The sequence below is a fragment of the Oncorhynchus clarkii genome, chromosome 8 (assembly GCF_045791955.1).
Source record: "Oncorhynchus clarkii lewisi isolate Uvic-CL-2024 chromosome 8, UVic_Ocla_1.0, whole genome shotgun sequence".
Taxonomy (NCBI): Eukaryota; Metazoa; Chordata; class Actinopteri; order Salmoniformes; family Salmonidae; genus Oncorhynchus; species Oncorhynchus clarkii.
The window spans coordinates 6,636,495-6,650,651 of record NC_092154.1 but is presented as its reverse complement, the minus strand read 5'-3'; the positions used below and the strand labels follow the sequence as shown (position 1 = coordinate 6,650,651).

At 46.7% G+C, this 14,157-nt stretch overlaps 1 protein-coding gene across 2 annotated transcripts in view; it reads right to left on the bottom strand.

Annotated features, from left to right (window-relative positions):
* Nucleotides 1-14,157, bottom strand: part of LOC139415486 (proenkephalin-B-like) — a 39,195-nt gene continuing 25,038 nt past the window's right edge. The window contains exons 2-3 of one of the 2 annotated variants that reach the window (XM_071163588.1): nt 6,669-6,930; nt 1-1,824 (exon numbers count right to left, since the gene is read on the bottom strand). In XM_071163588.1, coding sequence (XP_071019689.1) covers nt 985-1,824; nt 6,669-6,803 — 975 coding nt within the window. In that variant the 5' untranslated portion in view covers nt 6,804-6,930 and the 3' untranslated portion in view covers nt 1-984. The remainder of the gene's footprint in view (nt 1,825-6,668; nt 6,931-14,157) is intronic. The other variant, XM_071163589.1, reaches the window with a different exon arrangement.

The window sequence follows — 14,157 nt, the reverse complement described above, 5'->3', positions numbered from 1 at the left end:
CATTGCACTTTTTATTCATTAACTTGGAGCAGTAGTCGGGAGCAGTAGTCGGGAGCAGTAGTCGGGAGCGGTAGTCGGGAGAGGTAGTCGAGAGCGGTAGTCAGGAGCAGTAGTCCGGAGCAGTAGTCGGGAGCAGTAGTCGGTAGCAGTAGTCGGGAGCGGTAGTCGGTAGCGGTAGTCGGGAGCGGTAGTCGGTAGCGGTAGTCGGGAGCGGTAGTCGGGAGCGGTAGTCGGTAGCGGTAGTCGGGAGCGGTAGTCGGTAGCGGTAGTCGGGAGCGGTAGTCGGGAGCGGTAGTCGGTCGCAGTAGTCGGTCGCAGTAGTCGGTCGCGGTAGTCGGGAGCGGTAGTCGGTAGCGGTAGTCGGGAGCGGTAGTCGGGAGCGGTAGTCAGGAGCAGTAGTCAGGAGCAGTAGTCGGAAGCAGTAGTCGGGAGCGGTAGTCGGGAGCGGTAGTCGGGAGCGGTAGTCGGGAGCGGTAGTCAGGAGCAGTAGTCAGGAGCAGTAGTCGGAAGCAGTAGTCGGAAGCAGTAGTCGGGAGCAGTAGTCAGGAGCAGTAGTCGGAGTAGTCGGAAGCAGTAGTCGGGAGCAGTAGTCGGGAGCGGTAGTCGGGAACGGTAGTCGGGAGCGGTAGTCGGGAGCGGTAGTCGGGAGCGGTAGTCGGGAGCAGTAGTCGGGAGGAAACATTCCTTACTATTCTTCACACAACACCGGATGAGTTTCAGAATGATGATGTCATAACTCTTCTTCATAAGGCCGATGAGGAATGAGGGAGTTCACAGTACCCATAGCTGTAGCTGTACACGTTGTTGGTAACAATGGGGATGGAATACCAACATAATAGTATGCAAGTAGTAAACTATAGTAATTCTATTTCTATAGGAGGTACCTGGGAGGGTGGAGGCACGGGAGAAGAGAAGAGCAGATCCAAGTGGGTGGAGGCACGGGAGACGAGAAGAGCAGAGAGGCCCCAGGGGATGAAGGGAAGGCTACAGCCGGCTGGGTAGCCTCCTGAGGCCCTGGGCTGGGTTAGTGAACCTCCCAACACTGCGACCAGGGTTTCTGCTGCCGGTCATCCCCAGGTACTGCCGGAGGAGCTGGCTCACCCTCTTCTGGTTGTTCCACTTCCTGGCCGACTTCCTGATCCCGATGAACCCTCCGAGGCGTTTCTGCAGCGACTTCCTCTCCGGGCCGCCAATCAACTTCCTGTAACTGTGACGACCTTTGAGGAAGCCCCCGAAACGCTTGGTCAGCTGGACCACGGCATCCTCCTCGTCTCCTTCCTCCCCCTGGCCGCTCCTCCTCCTCCTGACCTCCTCCTCCTCCTCCTCCTCCCCGCTCTCCATACCCAGCGCCAGCGAGTCTCCTTCCTCCCCCTGGCCGCTCCTCCTCCTCCTCCTGACCTCCTCCTCCTCCTCCTCCCTGCTCTTCATACCCAACGCCAGCGAGTCTCCTTCCTCCCCCTGGCCGCTCCTCCTCCTCCTCCTGACCTCCTCCTCCTCCTCCCTGCTCTTCATACCCAGCGCCAGCGAGTCTCCTTCGGCGGTCAAGCCCAGCGGAGAGGAGTCGTACTGGGAATCACGTCGCACCAGGGCCTCGTCTTCCTGGTCCGCTCCATCCTGCTGGTAGAGCCCCATGGCTGCAGAGTAGAGCATTTTTCCATCTGACTCCAGGTCAACGGGGTCATGGTTTAAGGACAGTTTTTCCTCTGCTCTCTTAGACACAGCGCCATCGTCTGGTGGGAGGGGGTAGTGCGATAGCATGGCTCGCTGACACAGATCCCAGGTGAGGGCAGGGGAGATGTGACCGTCACACTCCAACAGACACACCTGTGGACAGACAGAAGAGAAGAGCAGAGAGAGATGAAAGAGACCTGACTGTACTCTCAGTCACTGTCTCTCACTGTATCTCATACTGGAGTCTCTCACTGCAGTCTCATAATGTAGTCTCATACTGTACTCTTTCACTGCAGTCTCTCACTGCAGTCTCATACTGTAGTCTCATACTGTACTCTCTCACTGCAGTCTCTCACTGTAGTCTCTCACTGTAGTCTCTCACTGTAGTCTCTCACTGCAGTCTCATACTGCAGTCTGTAGTCTCATACTGCAGTCTCATACTGCAGTCTCATACTGTACTCTCTCACTGCAGTCTCTCACTGTACTCTCTCACTGCAGTCTCATACTGTAGTCTCATACTGCAGTCTCATACTGTACTCTCTCACTGCAGTCTCATACTGTAGTCTCATAGGTGGATAGTCTCATAGGTGGACTGATATTCCCAGCAATCTGAATGTGTCTGTGTGTGAGTCGGTGCATGCCAACTCTTGGGGCGGCAGGGTAGCCTAGTGGTTAGAGCATTGAACTAGTAACCGAAAGGTTGCAAGTTCATATCCCCGAGGTGACAAGGTACAAATCTGTCGTTCTGCCCCCTGAACAGGCAGTTAACCCACTGTTCCTTGGCCGTCATTGAAAATAAGAATTTGTTCTTAACTGACTTGCCTAGTTAAATAAAAAAAATATATATAATCTCGATCTCTCTCAGTGTGTGGTGAGGAAACTACAAAAAAATAAAGGGAACACTTAAACAATACTGTAGTCTCATACTCCCGAGTCTGTATGGAGTTGCAGCGATGGGACAAGCCTGCAACTACCAATTAGATGTCACAAGATTGGGGGTAAAAAGTACCAAAAACCAACAAAAATAATAGTTCCGAAACTGCAAACTCATCACCTCAGCAGGCACTCCAGACAAGAGTAAACATAGAAAGTATTGACAAGATTTCTAACAAGTGTTTTAACTGCAGTTTTCTACTTCAAGCTGCCTCACAGACAGAAGCATCATTAGAACGATTATCTACATTAGCACTGCTACCGCTACGTCCCATGAGTCATCCCGAATGGCACAATATTCAATTACAATTATCTACATTAGCACTGCTACCGCTACGTCCCATGAGTCATCCCGAATGGCACAATATTCAATTACAATTATCTACATTAGCACTGCTACCGCTAAGTCCCATGAGTCATCCCGAATGGCACAATATTCAATTACAATTATCTACATTAGCACTGCTACCGCTAAGTCCCATGAGTCATCCCGAATGGCACAATATTCAATTACAATTATCTACATTAGCACTGCTACCGCTACGTCCCATGAGTCATCCCGAATGGCACAATATTCAATTACAATTATCTACATTAGCACTGCTACCGCTAAGTCCCATGAGTCATCCCGAATGGCACAATATTCAATTACAATTATCTACATTAGCACTGCTACCGCTAAGTCCCATGAGTCATCCCGAATGGCACAATATTCAATTACAATTATCTACATTAGCACTGCTACCGCTACGTCCCATGAGTCATCCCGAATGGCACAATATTCAATTACAATTATCTACATTAGCACTGCTACCGCTACGTCCCATGAGTCATCCCGAATGGCACAATATTCAATTACAATTATCTACATTAGCACTGCTACCGCTACGTCCCATGAGTCATCCCGAATGGCACAATATTCAATTACAATTATCTACATTAGCACTGCTACCGCTACGTCCCATGAGTCATCCCGAATGGCACAATATTCAATTACAATTATCTACATTAGCACTGCTACCGCTACGTCCCATGAGTCATCCCGAATGGCACAATATTCAATTACAATTATCTACATTAGCACTGCTACCGCTAAGTCCCATGAGTCATCCCGAATGGCACAATATTCAATTACAATTATCTACATTAGCACTGCTACCGCTACGTCCCATGAGTCATCCCGAATGGCACAATATTTAATTACAATTATCTACATTAGCACTGCTACCGCTACGTCCCATGAGTCATCCCGAATGGCACAATATTCAATTACAATTATCTACATTAGCACTGCTACCGCTACGTCCCATGAGTCATCCCGAATGGCACAATATTCAATTACAATTATCTACATTAGCACTGCTACCGCTACGTCCCATGAGTCATCCCGAATGGCACAATATTCAATTACAATTATCTACATTAGCACTGCTACCGCTACGTCCCATGAGTCATCCCGAATGGCACAATATTCAATTACAATTATCTACATTAGCACTGCTACCGCTAAGTCCCATGAGTCATCCCGAATGGCACAATATTCAATTACAATTATCTACATTAGCACTGCTACCGCTACGTCCCATGAGTCATCCCGAATGGCACAATATTCAATTACAATTATCTACATTAGCACTGCTACCGCTACGTCCCATGAGTCATCCCGAATGGCACAATATTCAATTACAATTATCTACATTAGCACTGCTACCGCTAAGTCCCATGAGTCATCCCGAATGGCACAATATTCAATTACAATTATCTACATTAGCACTGCTACCGCTACGTCCCATGAGTCATCCCGAATGGCACAATATTCAATTACAGGTCTAATGTTGTAAAAAGCTGCGTTGTAAAAAAAAAAACTTGTTGGGGATTAGTGTTTTTCAAATAAATGATGAAGATCACACTACATCTGTCATCCACACAACTGTCATCCACAACAACTGTCATCCACACAACTGTCAACCACTCAACCGTCATCCACTCAACTGTCAACCACTCAACCGTCATCCACTCAACTGTCAACCACTCAACCGTCATCCATTCAACCGTCATCCACACAACCGTCATCTACACAACTGTCATCCACACAACTGTCATCCACAACAACTGTCATCCACACAACTGTCAACCACTCAACCGTCATCCACACAACTGTCAACCACTCAACCGTCATCCACTCAACTGTCAACCACTCAACCGTCATCCATTCAACCGTCATCCACACAACCGTCATCTACACAACTGTCATCCACACAACTGTCATCCACAACAACTGTCATCCACACAACTGTCAACCACTCAACCGTCATCCACACAACTGTCAACCACTCAACCGTCATCCATTCAACCGTCATCTACACAACCGTCATCCACACAACTGTCATCTACACAACCGTCATCCACACAACTGTCAACCACTCAACTGTCATCTACACAACCGTCATCCACACAACTGTCATCCACACAACTGTCAATCCACAACAACCGTCATCCACAACAACCGTCATCCACAACAACCGTCATCTACACAACCGTCATCCATACAACCATCATCCCCATGCTGCATGTGGGACATGCATATGCACACATCACACACACACACCACACACACACACCACACACACATCACACACACATCACACACACAAGCATACAGTACATTCGGAAAGTATCCAGACCCCTTGACCTTTCCAAATGTTAAGTTACAGCCTTTTTCTAAAATGTATTCTAATTTTAATCCCTCAATCTACACACAATAATGACAAAGCAAAAACAGGTTTTAAGAAAAATATTATAATAATTTACATAAGTATTCAGACCCTTTACTCAGTACTTTGTTGAAGCACCTTTGGCAGCGATTACAACATCGAATATTCTTGGGTATGACGCTACAAGCTTGGTACACCTGTAATTGGGGAGGTTCTCCCATTCTTCTCTGCAGATCCTCTCAAGCTCTGTCAGGTTGGATGGGGAGCGTCGCTGCACAGCTATTTTCAGGCGTCTCCAGAGATGTTCGATTGTGTTCAAGTCCGGGCTCTGACTTGGCCACTCAAGGACATTCATAGACTTGTCCCGAAGCCACTCCTGCGTTGTTTTGGCTGCCTGCTTAGGGTCATTGTCCTAGTCTCCCAGTCCCTGCCACTGAAAAACATCCCCACAGCATGATGCTGCCACCACAATGCTTCACCATAGGGATGGTATTGGCCAGGTGATGAGCGGTGTAGGGATGGTGCCTGGTTTCCTTCAGACGTGACGCTTGGATTTCAGGCCAAAGAGTTCAATCTTGGTTTCATCAGACCAGGGAAGCTTGTTTCTCATGGTCTGAGAGTCCTTTAGGTGACTTTTGGCAAACTCCAATCAGGCTGTCATGTGGCTTTTGCTGAGGAGTGGCTTCAGTCTTGCCACTACCGTAAAGGCCTGATTGGTGGAGTGCTGCAGAGATGGTTGTTCTTCTGGAAGTTTCTCTCAACTCCACACAGGAACTCTGGAGCTCTGTCAGACTGACCATCTGGTTCTTCAAATTAAATCCAAAACAAATCAAATCAAATCTTGGTCACCTCCCTGACCAAGGCCCTTCTCCCCCAATTGTTCAGTTTGGCCAGGTGGCCAGCTCTAGGACGAGTCTTGGTGGTTCCAAACTTCTTCCATTTCAGAATGATGGAGGCCACTGTGTTCTTGGGGACCTTCAATGCTGCAGAAATGTTTTGGTGACCTTCCCCAGATCTGTGCCTCGACACAGTCCTGTCTCGGAGCTCTACGGCAATTCCTTCGACCTCAAGGCTTGGATTCTGTCTCTGACATGCACTCATCAAATCATGTCCAATCCACATTTGTAATATTTGTAATACATTTGCAGAACTTTCTACACACCTGTTTTCTCTTTGTCGTTATTGGGGTATTGTGTGTAGATTGATGAGGGATTTTTTTCTTATCTAATCCATTTTTAGAATAAGGCTGTAACGTAACACAATGGGTAACTAGTGAAATGGTCTGAATAATTTATCAATGCACTGCGCACACACACACACACACACACACACACACACACACACACACACCAGTGTATTGAACGCTTGCTGCTGGCTCTGGGGGTTGGATAGTAGGAGGCCACAGGCCAGGCAGTCCCCTTGGCAGCCACTCTGTCCTGGGGTACACCGGCACAGCAGCAGCAGGCTCCACAGAGGCCACTTCATGACTCACTACAGAGGGACACCCAGTCGGACAGACAAGAGGGATGCAGGATAGGGACGGGAGGAGGGTGGAGGCCTGAGGGTGTAGGGCAGGATGTAGGGTTTTAGGGTGTCAAGTGTAGCGCAGAACCTGTTGGGAAGAGATAGAGGTGAGGAAAATGAGTTAGAAGAAGAAGGAGGAGGAAAAGAAGGAGAAGGAGGAGAAGGAGAAGTAGAAGGAGGTGAAGTAGAAGAAGGAGAAGGAGGAGGAGAAGTAGAAGGAGAAGTAGAAGAAGGAGGAGAAGGAGAAGGAGGAGGAGAAGGAGAAGAAGGAGGAGAAGGAGAAGAAGGAGAATGAAAAGAAGGAGGAGGAGAAGGAGTAGAAGAAGGAGGAGAAGGAGGAGGAGGAGAAGGAGAAGAAGGAGGAGAAGGAGAAGGAGAAGAAGGAGGAGAAGGAGGAGGAGAAGTAGAAGAAGGAGGAGAAGGAGGAGGAGAAGTAGGAGAAGGAGGAGAAGGAGGAGGAGAAGGAGGAGAAGGAGGAGGAGAAGTAGGAGAAGGAGGAGAAGGAGGAGGAGGAGAAGGAGGAGGAGAAGTAGGAGAAGGAGAAGTAGGACAAGGAGGAGGAGGAGGAGGAGGAGAAGTAGAAGGAGGAGAAGGAGGAGGAGAAGTAGGAGAAGGAGGAGAAGGAGGAGAAGTAGGAGAAGTAGGAGAAGGAGGAGGAGAAGTAGAAGGAGAAGTAGGAGAAGGAGGAGAAGGAGAAGAAGGAGAATGAGAAGAAGGAGAAGGAGAAGAAGGAGAATGAAAAGAAGGAGGAGGAGGAAGAGAAGTAGAAGGAGGAGGAGAAGGAGAAGTAGGAGGAGGAGAAAGAGAAGAAGGAGAATGAGAAGAAGGAGAAGTAGAAGAAGGAGAAGAAGGAGAATGAAAAGAAGGAGGAGGAGGAGGAGAAGTAGAAGGAGGAGGAGGAAAAGGAGAAGTAGGAGGAGGAGGAGAAGGGGGAGAAGTAGAAGAATGAGAAGAAGTAGTAGGAGGAAGAGCAGAAGTAGGAGGAGGAGGAGAAGAAGTAGTAGAGGAGAAGAAGTAGAAGGAGAAGAAGTAGAAGGAGGAGGAGAAGGAGAAGAAGGAGGCGAAGGAGAAGGAGGAGGAGGAGAAGTAGAAGGAGGAGGAGGAGAAGGAGAAGAAGTAGAAGGAGGAAGAGCAGAAGTAGGAGGAGGAGGACAATAAGTAGTAGAGGAGAAGAAGTAGAAGTAGAAGAAGGAGAAGAAGTAGAAGGAGGAGGAGAAGGAGAAGGAGGAAAAGGAGAAGGAGAAGGAGAAGGAGGAGAAGAAGGAGGAGGAGGAGGAGCAGAGGAGAAGTAGAAGGAGGAGAAGTAGAAGGAGGAGGAGGAGAAGTAGGAGGAGAAGGAGAAGGAGGAGGAGGAGAAGAAGGAGGAGAAGTAGGAGGAGAAGGAGAAAGAGAAGGAGGAGGTTAGTCGCTCATTTCAAAATGTTCATTTCAAAGGGGTGAGCAGGTTTTCTGGCTGACATCATGTGAGTCGGGTCAGCCAGACTAGTGAGCAGATTCACAGATGTATGATATCGTCACAGCAACAACAACCACAACAGCATAATACAATACAGAAAAGTTAAATAGGTGTTTCGAGATAGGATAGATGGACCTGGAGGGCCTGTTTTGTAAAGCACAGAGAGTCAAAGAGCAGAAAGTTCTCAATTGCTCTACAACCATACAGCACCAGCTGTTTCATACAAAACTTTCATTTCAGAGTTAAAATGAAGTTCATTAACGGAACTCCAACTCATCAGGCTCAGTAATTGTGGTATGAATTAGCTGCCTCATGGTTCATAATGAGGAGGAAATGAATGAAAGTGAGGGAACAAGAAAAAGAGAGAGTGGGGGAACACGAAGGAAGGAACACTCAGGGCTCGCTCACGATCCGTCCAAACCAACGAAGCTCTGACTCATGTTGTCCCTGGACTCTCCTCCTGCGTTCGTGAGAAAACATAAGGGCTTAAAACCCTTTGACTGACAGGAACAATAGAGACATAAAGACCCAATATAAAGGCCCATCAAACGTAGTGCACTATATAGGGAATAGGGTGCCATTTTGGGAATCATTCTCTGTCTGCGTGCGGCCGTTAAGTGGGATGTTCGGATCATGAAGACGATAAGGCATTAAGATTTCACATAGTACAGTCGCTTCGGTCTTTTCTAAACCTGCAGATTGAATCCCGAATGGGCTATTCTGTTTAGTCTGGGTCAGACGAGGTAATTAAATAACAGGCCTTTTTGAAGAGAAAATGTCCTTCTCATACCCATAAAATCTTAATTCGTCATTAATACTTCATTATTTATTTTTGAGAAGGGATTTTTAACGATCTCCTGCTTCCTGTTTAATGTGTTTGTTTGACCTGATAGAGTGAAGTGAAGATAGTGTTTAGGACGCCAAAGTGCTTCTGAAAAGACACCCTACACCCAATAGAGCTCTGGTCAAAATAAGTGCACTATGTAGGGAATAGGGTGCCATTTCAGACACACACCAAGACATTACAGAGGGAAGAAATGTCTCTCTCCACCATTTAGCCTATCCTGTCCCTAATTCACTACAATGGTCTTGTTTCCAACAAGGCCCATGAAACTAATTCACTACAATGGTCTTGTTTCCAACAAGGCCCATGAAACTAATTTTTTACAATGGTCTTGTTTCCACCAAGGCCCATGAAACTAATTCACTACAATGGTCTTGTTTCCAACAAGGCCCATGAAACTAATTTTCTACAATGGTCTTGTTCCCACCAAGGCCCATGAAACTAATTCACTACAATGGTCTTGTTTCCACCAAGACCCATGAAACTAATTCACTACAATGGTCTTGTTTCCAACAAGGCCCATGAAACTAATTTTCTACAATGGTCTTGTTCCCACAAAGGCCCATGAAACTAATTCACTACAATGGTCTTGTTCCTATCGGGCACCAAGGCCCATGAAAAAAGTTCTGCCTTGAGGTATATGGTATTCTGACATAACGGACAAACACAAAGCTGTGGCTTCAGCAGTAAAAGTAGAACAAGTCTGTTAGCGGCAATTAAATAACAGGCCTTTTTTTGAAGAGAAAGTCTGAGTGAAAGTGTCTTTTAGCGGTGATCCTGGAGGAGGAAATTATGAAAATGAATCCTATTAGATGTCTGTATTGTTTGCACCTCCCAGGGTGGAGATAACAATCTGATTGGATCAGCTGCCGGTGCATCATCATCCCACTCAAGTCTCCATTCTTATCATCTGACTAAGATGGCGCCAGAGAACAAGGCTGACATTTTATGTATTCCTAACCAATTGTGTAATTTTTTTGTTTGTTTCTTTGCATTGTTTTTAACTTTTTAACTTGTTTTAAACTTATTTTGTACATAATGTTTCTGCTACCGTCTCTTATGACCGAAAATAACTTCTGGACATCAGGACTGTGATTACTCACCACGGACTGATAGAATCCTTTTTTTTCCTTTAACGATTCTGACGAGACAGACGTGAATGATATACTGCTTTCCCGGGAACATGCACAGATCCCGGTCATTTGCATGAAGAGAAGGTGGAGAAAAAGGGGCCGGAGGGCGGGCTGCCATCTGAGAATTCGTAGGCAATTGTATAAACCCCCACTTCCTTCCATTCTGCTAGCAAACGTGCAATCTTTGGAAAATAAAATCAATGACCTACGCGGAAGATTAAACAACCAACGGGACATTCAAAACTGTAATATCTTATGCTTCACAGAGTTGTGGCCAAACAACGACATTACCAAAATACAGCTCTCTGGGGCGGCAGACTATGTATTTTTGTAAATAACAGCTGGTGTACGATATCTAAGGAAGTCTCTAGGTTTTGCTCGCCTGAGGTAGAGTATATCATGATAAGCTGTAGACCACACTATCTACCTAGAGAGTTTTCATCTGTATTTTTTGTGTCTGTCTACATACCACCACATTGGCACTAAGACAGCACTGAATGAGCTGTATTCCGCCATAAGCAAACAGGAAAACGCTCACCCAGAGGCGGCGCTCCTAGTAGTCGGGGACTTGAATGCAGGGAAACTTAAATCTGTCTTACCCAATTTCTATCAGCATGTTAGATGTGTAACCAGAAGGAAAATAACTCTGGACCACATTTATTCCACACACAGAGACGCATACAATCCTCTCCCTTGCCCTCCATTTGGCAAATCTGACAATAATTCTATCCTCCTGATTCCTGCTTAAAAACAAAAATGAAAGCAGGAAGCACCAGTGACTCGATCAATAAAAAAAGTGGTCAGATGAAGCAGATGCTAAGCTACAGGACTGTTTTGCTGGCAGAGACTAGAATAACATTGATGACGTCAACCCCACAGTGACCGTATGTACATACCACAACTAGAAGCCATGGATTACAGGCAACATCCACACAATAAAACCACTTAGGGAGTGAACATGATTTATAATAAGGGTTACATGTAGAAATCGTACCTCTCTGTAAAGAAAATGGATGGCCCTCCCTTCAGCAAAATATATTTGACCTAAACACTCCCTGAACGCTTAAAAACACCTGCAACCAGAGGGGAAACAATTCTAGATCACCTGTACTCCACACACAGAGACGCATACAAAGCTCTCCCTCGCCCTCCATTTGGTAAATCCGACCACAATTCTATCCTCCTGATTCCTGCTTACAAGCAAAAATTAAAGCAGGAAGAACCAGTGACTCAGTCTATAAAAAAAGTGGTCAGATGAAACAGATTTTTATTTTTTTTAACCTTTATTTAACTAGGCAAGTCCGTTAAGAACAAATTCTTATTTTCAATGACGGCCTAGGAACAGTGGGTTAACTGCCTGTTCAGGGACAGAACGACAGTGATACAGAACGCCCCGGCAGCAGGACTGTTTTGCTATCACAGACTGGAACATGTTCCGGGATTCTTCCGATGGCATTGAGGAGTACACCACATCAGTCACTGGCTTCTTTAATAAGTGGATCGAGGACGACGTCCCCACAGTGACTGTACGTACATACCCCAACCAGAAGCCATGGATTACAGGCAACATTCGCACTGAGCAAAAGACTAGAGCTGACGCTTTCAAGGAGCGGGACTCTAACCTGGAAGCTTATAAGAAATCAAGCTAAGCCGTCCGACCCACCATCAAACAGGCAAAGCGTCAATACAGGACTAAGATTGAATCGTACTATACCGGCTCTGATGCTGCAAAGTTAAGCACAGCCAAGAGCTGCCCAGTGACACAAGCCTTCCAGACGAGCTAAACTACTTCTATGCTCGCATCGAGGCAAATTACACTGAAACACGCATGAGAGCACCAGCTGTTCCGGACGACTGTGTGATCACGCTCTCCGCAGCCGATGTGAGTAAGGCCTTTAAACAGGTCAACATTCACAAGGCCGAAGGGCCAGACAGATTACCAGGACATGTACTCCGAGCATTACTTGACCAACTGGCAAGTGTCTTCACTAACATTTTCAACCTCTCCCTGTCCGAGTCTGTAATACCAGCATGTTTTAAGCAGACCACCATAGTCCCTGTGCCCAACAACACTAAGGTAACCTGCCTAAATGACTACCGACCCGTAGCACTCACGTCTGTAGCCATGAAGTGCTTTGAAAGGCTGGTCATGGCTCACATCAACACCATTATTCCAGAAACCATAGACCCACTCCAATTTGCATACCGCCCAAACAGATCCACAGATGATGCAATCTCTATTGCACTCCACACTGCCCTTTCCCACCTGGACAAAAGGAGCACCTATGTGAGAATGCTATTCATTGACTACAACTCAGCGTTCAACACCATAGTGCCCTCAAAGCTCATCAATAAGCTAAGGACCCTGGGACTAAACACCTCCCACTGCAACTGGACTTTCTGACAGGCCGGCCCCAGGTGCTAAGTGTAGGAAACAACACATCCTTCACGCTGATCCTCAACACAGGGGCCCCTCATCTACTCCCTGCTCACTCATGACTGCACGGCCAGGCACGACTACAACACCATCATTAAATTTGCAGATGACACAACAGTGGTAGGCCTGATCACCGACAACAACGAGACAGCCTATAGGGAGGAGGTCAGAGACTTGGCCATGTGTTGCCAGGACAACAACAGGAAAAAGAGGACAGAGCACGTCCCCATTCTCATCGATGTGGCTGTAGTGGAGCAGGTTGGAAGCTTCAAGTTCCTTGGCGTCCACATCACAAACAAACTATTAATGGTCCAAGCACACCAAGACAGTTGTGAAGAGGGCACAATAAAACCTATTCCCCCTCAGGAGACTGAAAATATTTGGCATGGGTCCTCAGATCCTCAAAAGGTTCTACAGCTGCACCATCGAGATCATCCTGACTGGTTGCATCACTGCCTGGTAAGGCAACTGCTTGGCCTCCGACTACAAGGCACTACAGAGGGTAGTGCGAACGGCCCAGTACATCACTGGGGCCAAGCTTCCTGCCATCCAGGACCTCTATACCAGGCGGTGTCAGAGGAAGGCCCTAAAAATTGTCAAAGACTCCAGCCACCCTAGTCATAGACTGTTCTCTCTGCTACCGCACCGCAAGCGGTACCGGAGCACCAAGTCTAGGTCCAAGCGGCTTCTAAACAGCTTCTACCCCCAAGCCATAAGACTCCTGAACATCTAATCAAATGGCTACCCGGACTATTTGCATTGCCCCCCCTCTTTTACACTGCTGCTACTCTCTGTTATTATCTATGCATAGTCACTTTAATAACTCTACCTACATGTACATATTACCTCAACTAACCGGTGCCCCCGCACATTGACTCTGTATCGCTAGCCCCCTGTATATAGTCTCGCTATTGTTATTTTACTGCTGATCTTTAATTACTTGTTACTTTTATTTCTTATTCTTACTCTTATTTTTTTTAAACTGCATTGTTGGTTAGGGACTCGTATGTTACCATTTCACTATAAGGTCGACTACACCTGTTGTATTTGGCACATGACTAAAGTGACTAAAAAACTTGATTTGATACATCATACACACACACAGACGTTGGTTATACTATCCTTGTGGGGACCGAAAAAATGTATTGCCATTCAAAATCCTACTTTCCCTAACCCCTAACCCTAAATCTAATCCTAACCTTAACCTTTTAACCTAACTGTAACCTTAACCCCAAACCCTAATTCCTAACCCCTCATTCTAACCCTAATTGTCACCCGAACCCTAAACCTAACCCCTATGCCCCTACCCCTAACCCCTAAACATAACCCCTATGCCCCTAACCCCTAAACCTTACCCCTATGCCCCTAACCCTAACCCCTATGCCTAACCCCTAAACCTAACCCCTATGTCCCTAACCCTAACCCCTATGCCTAACCCCTAACCC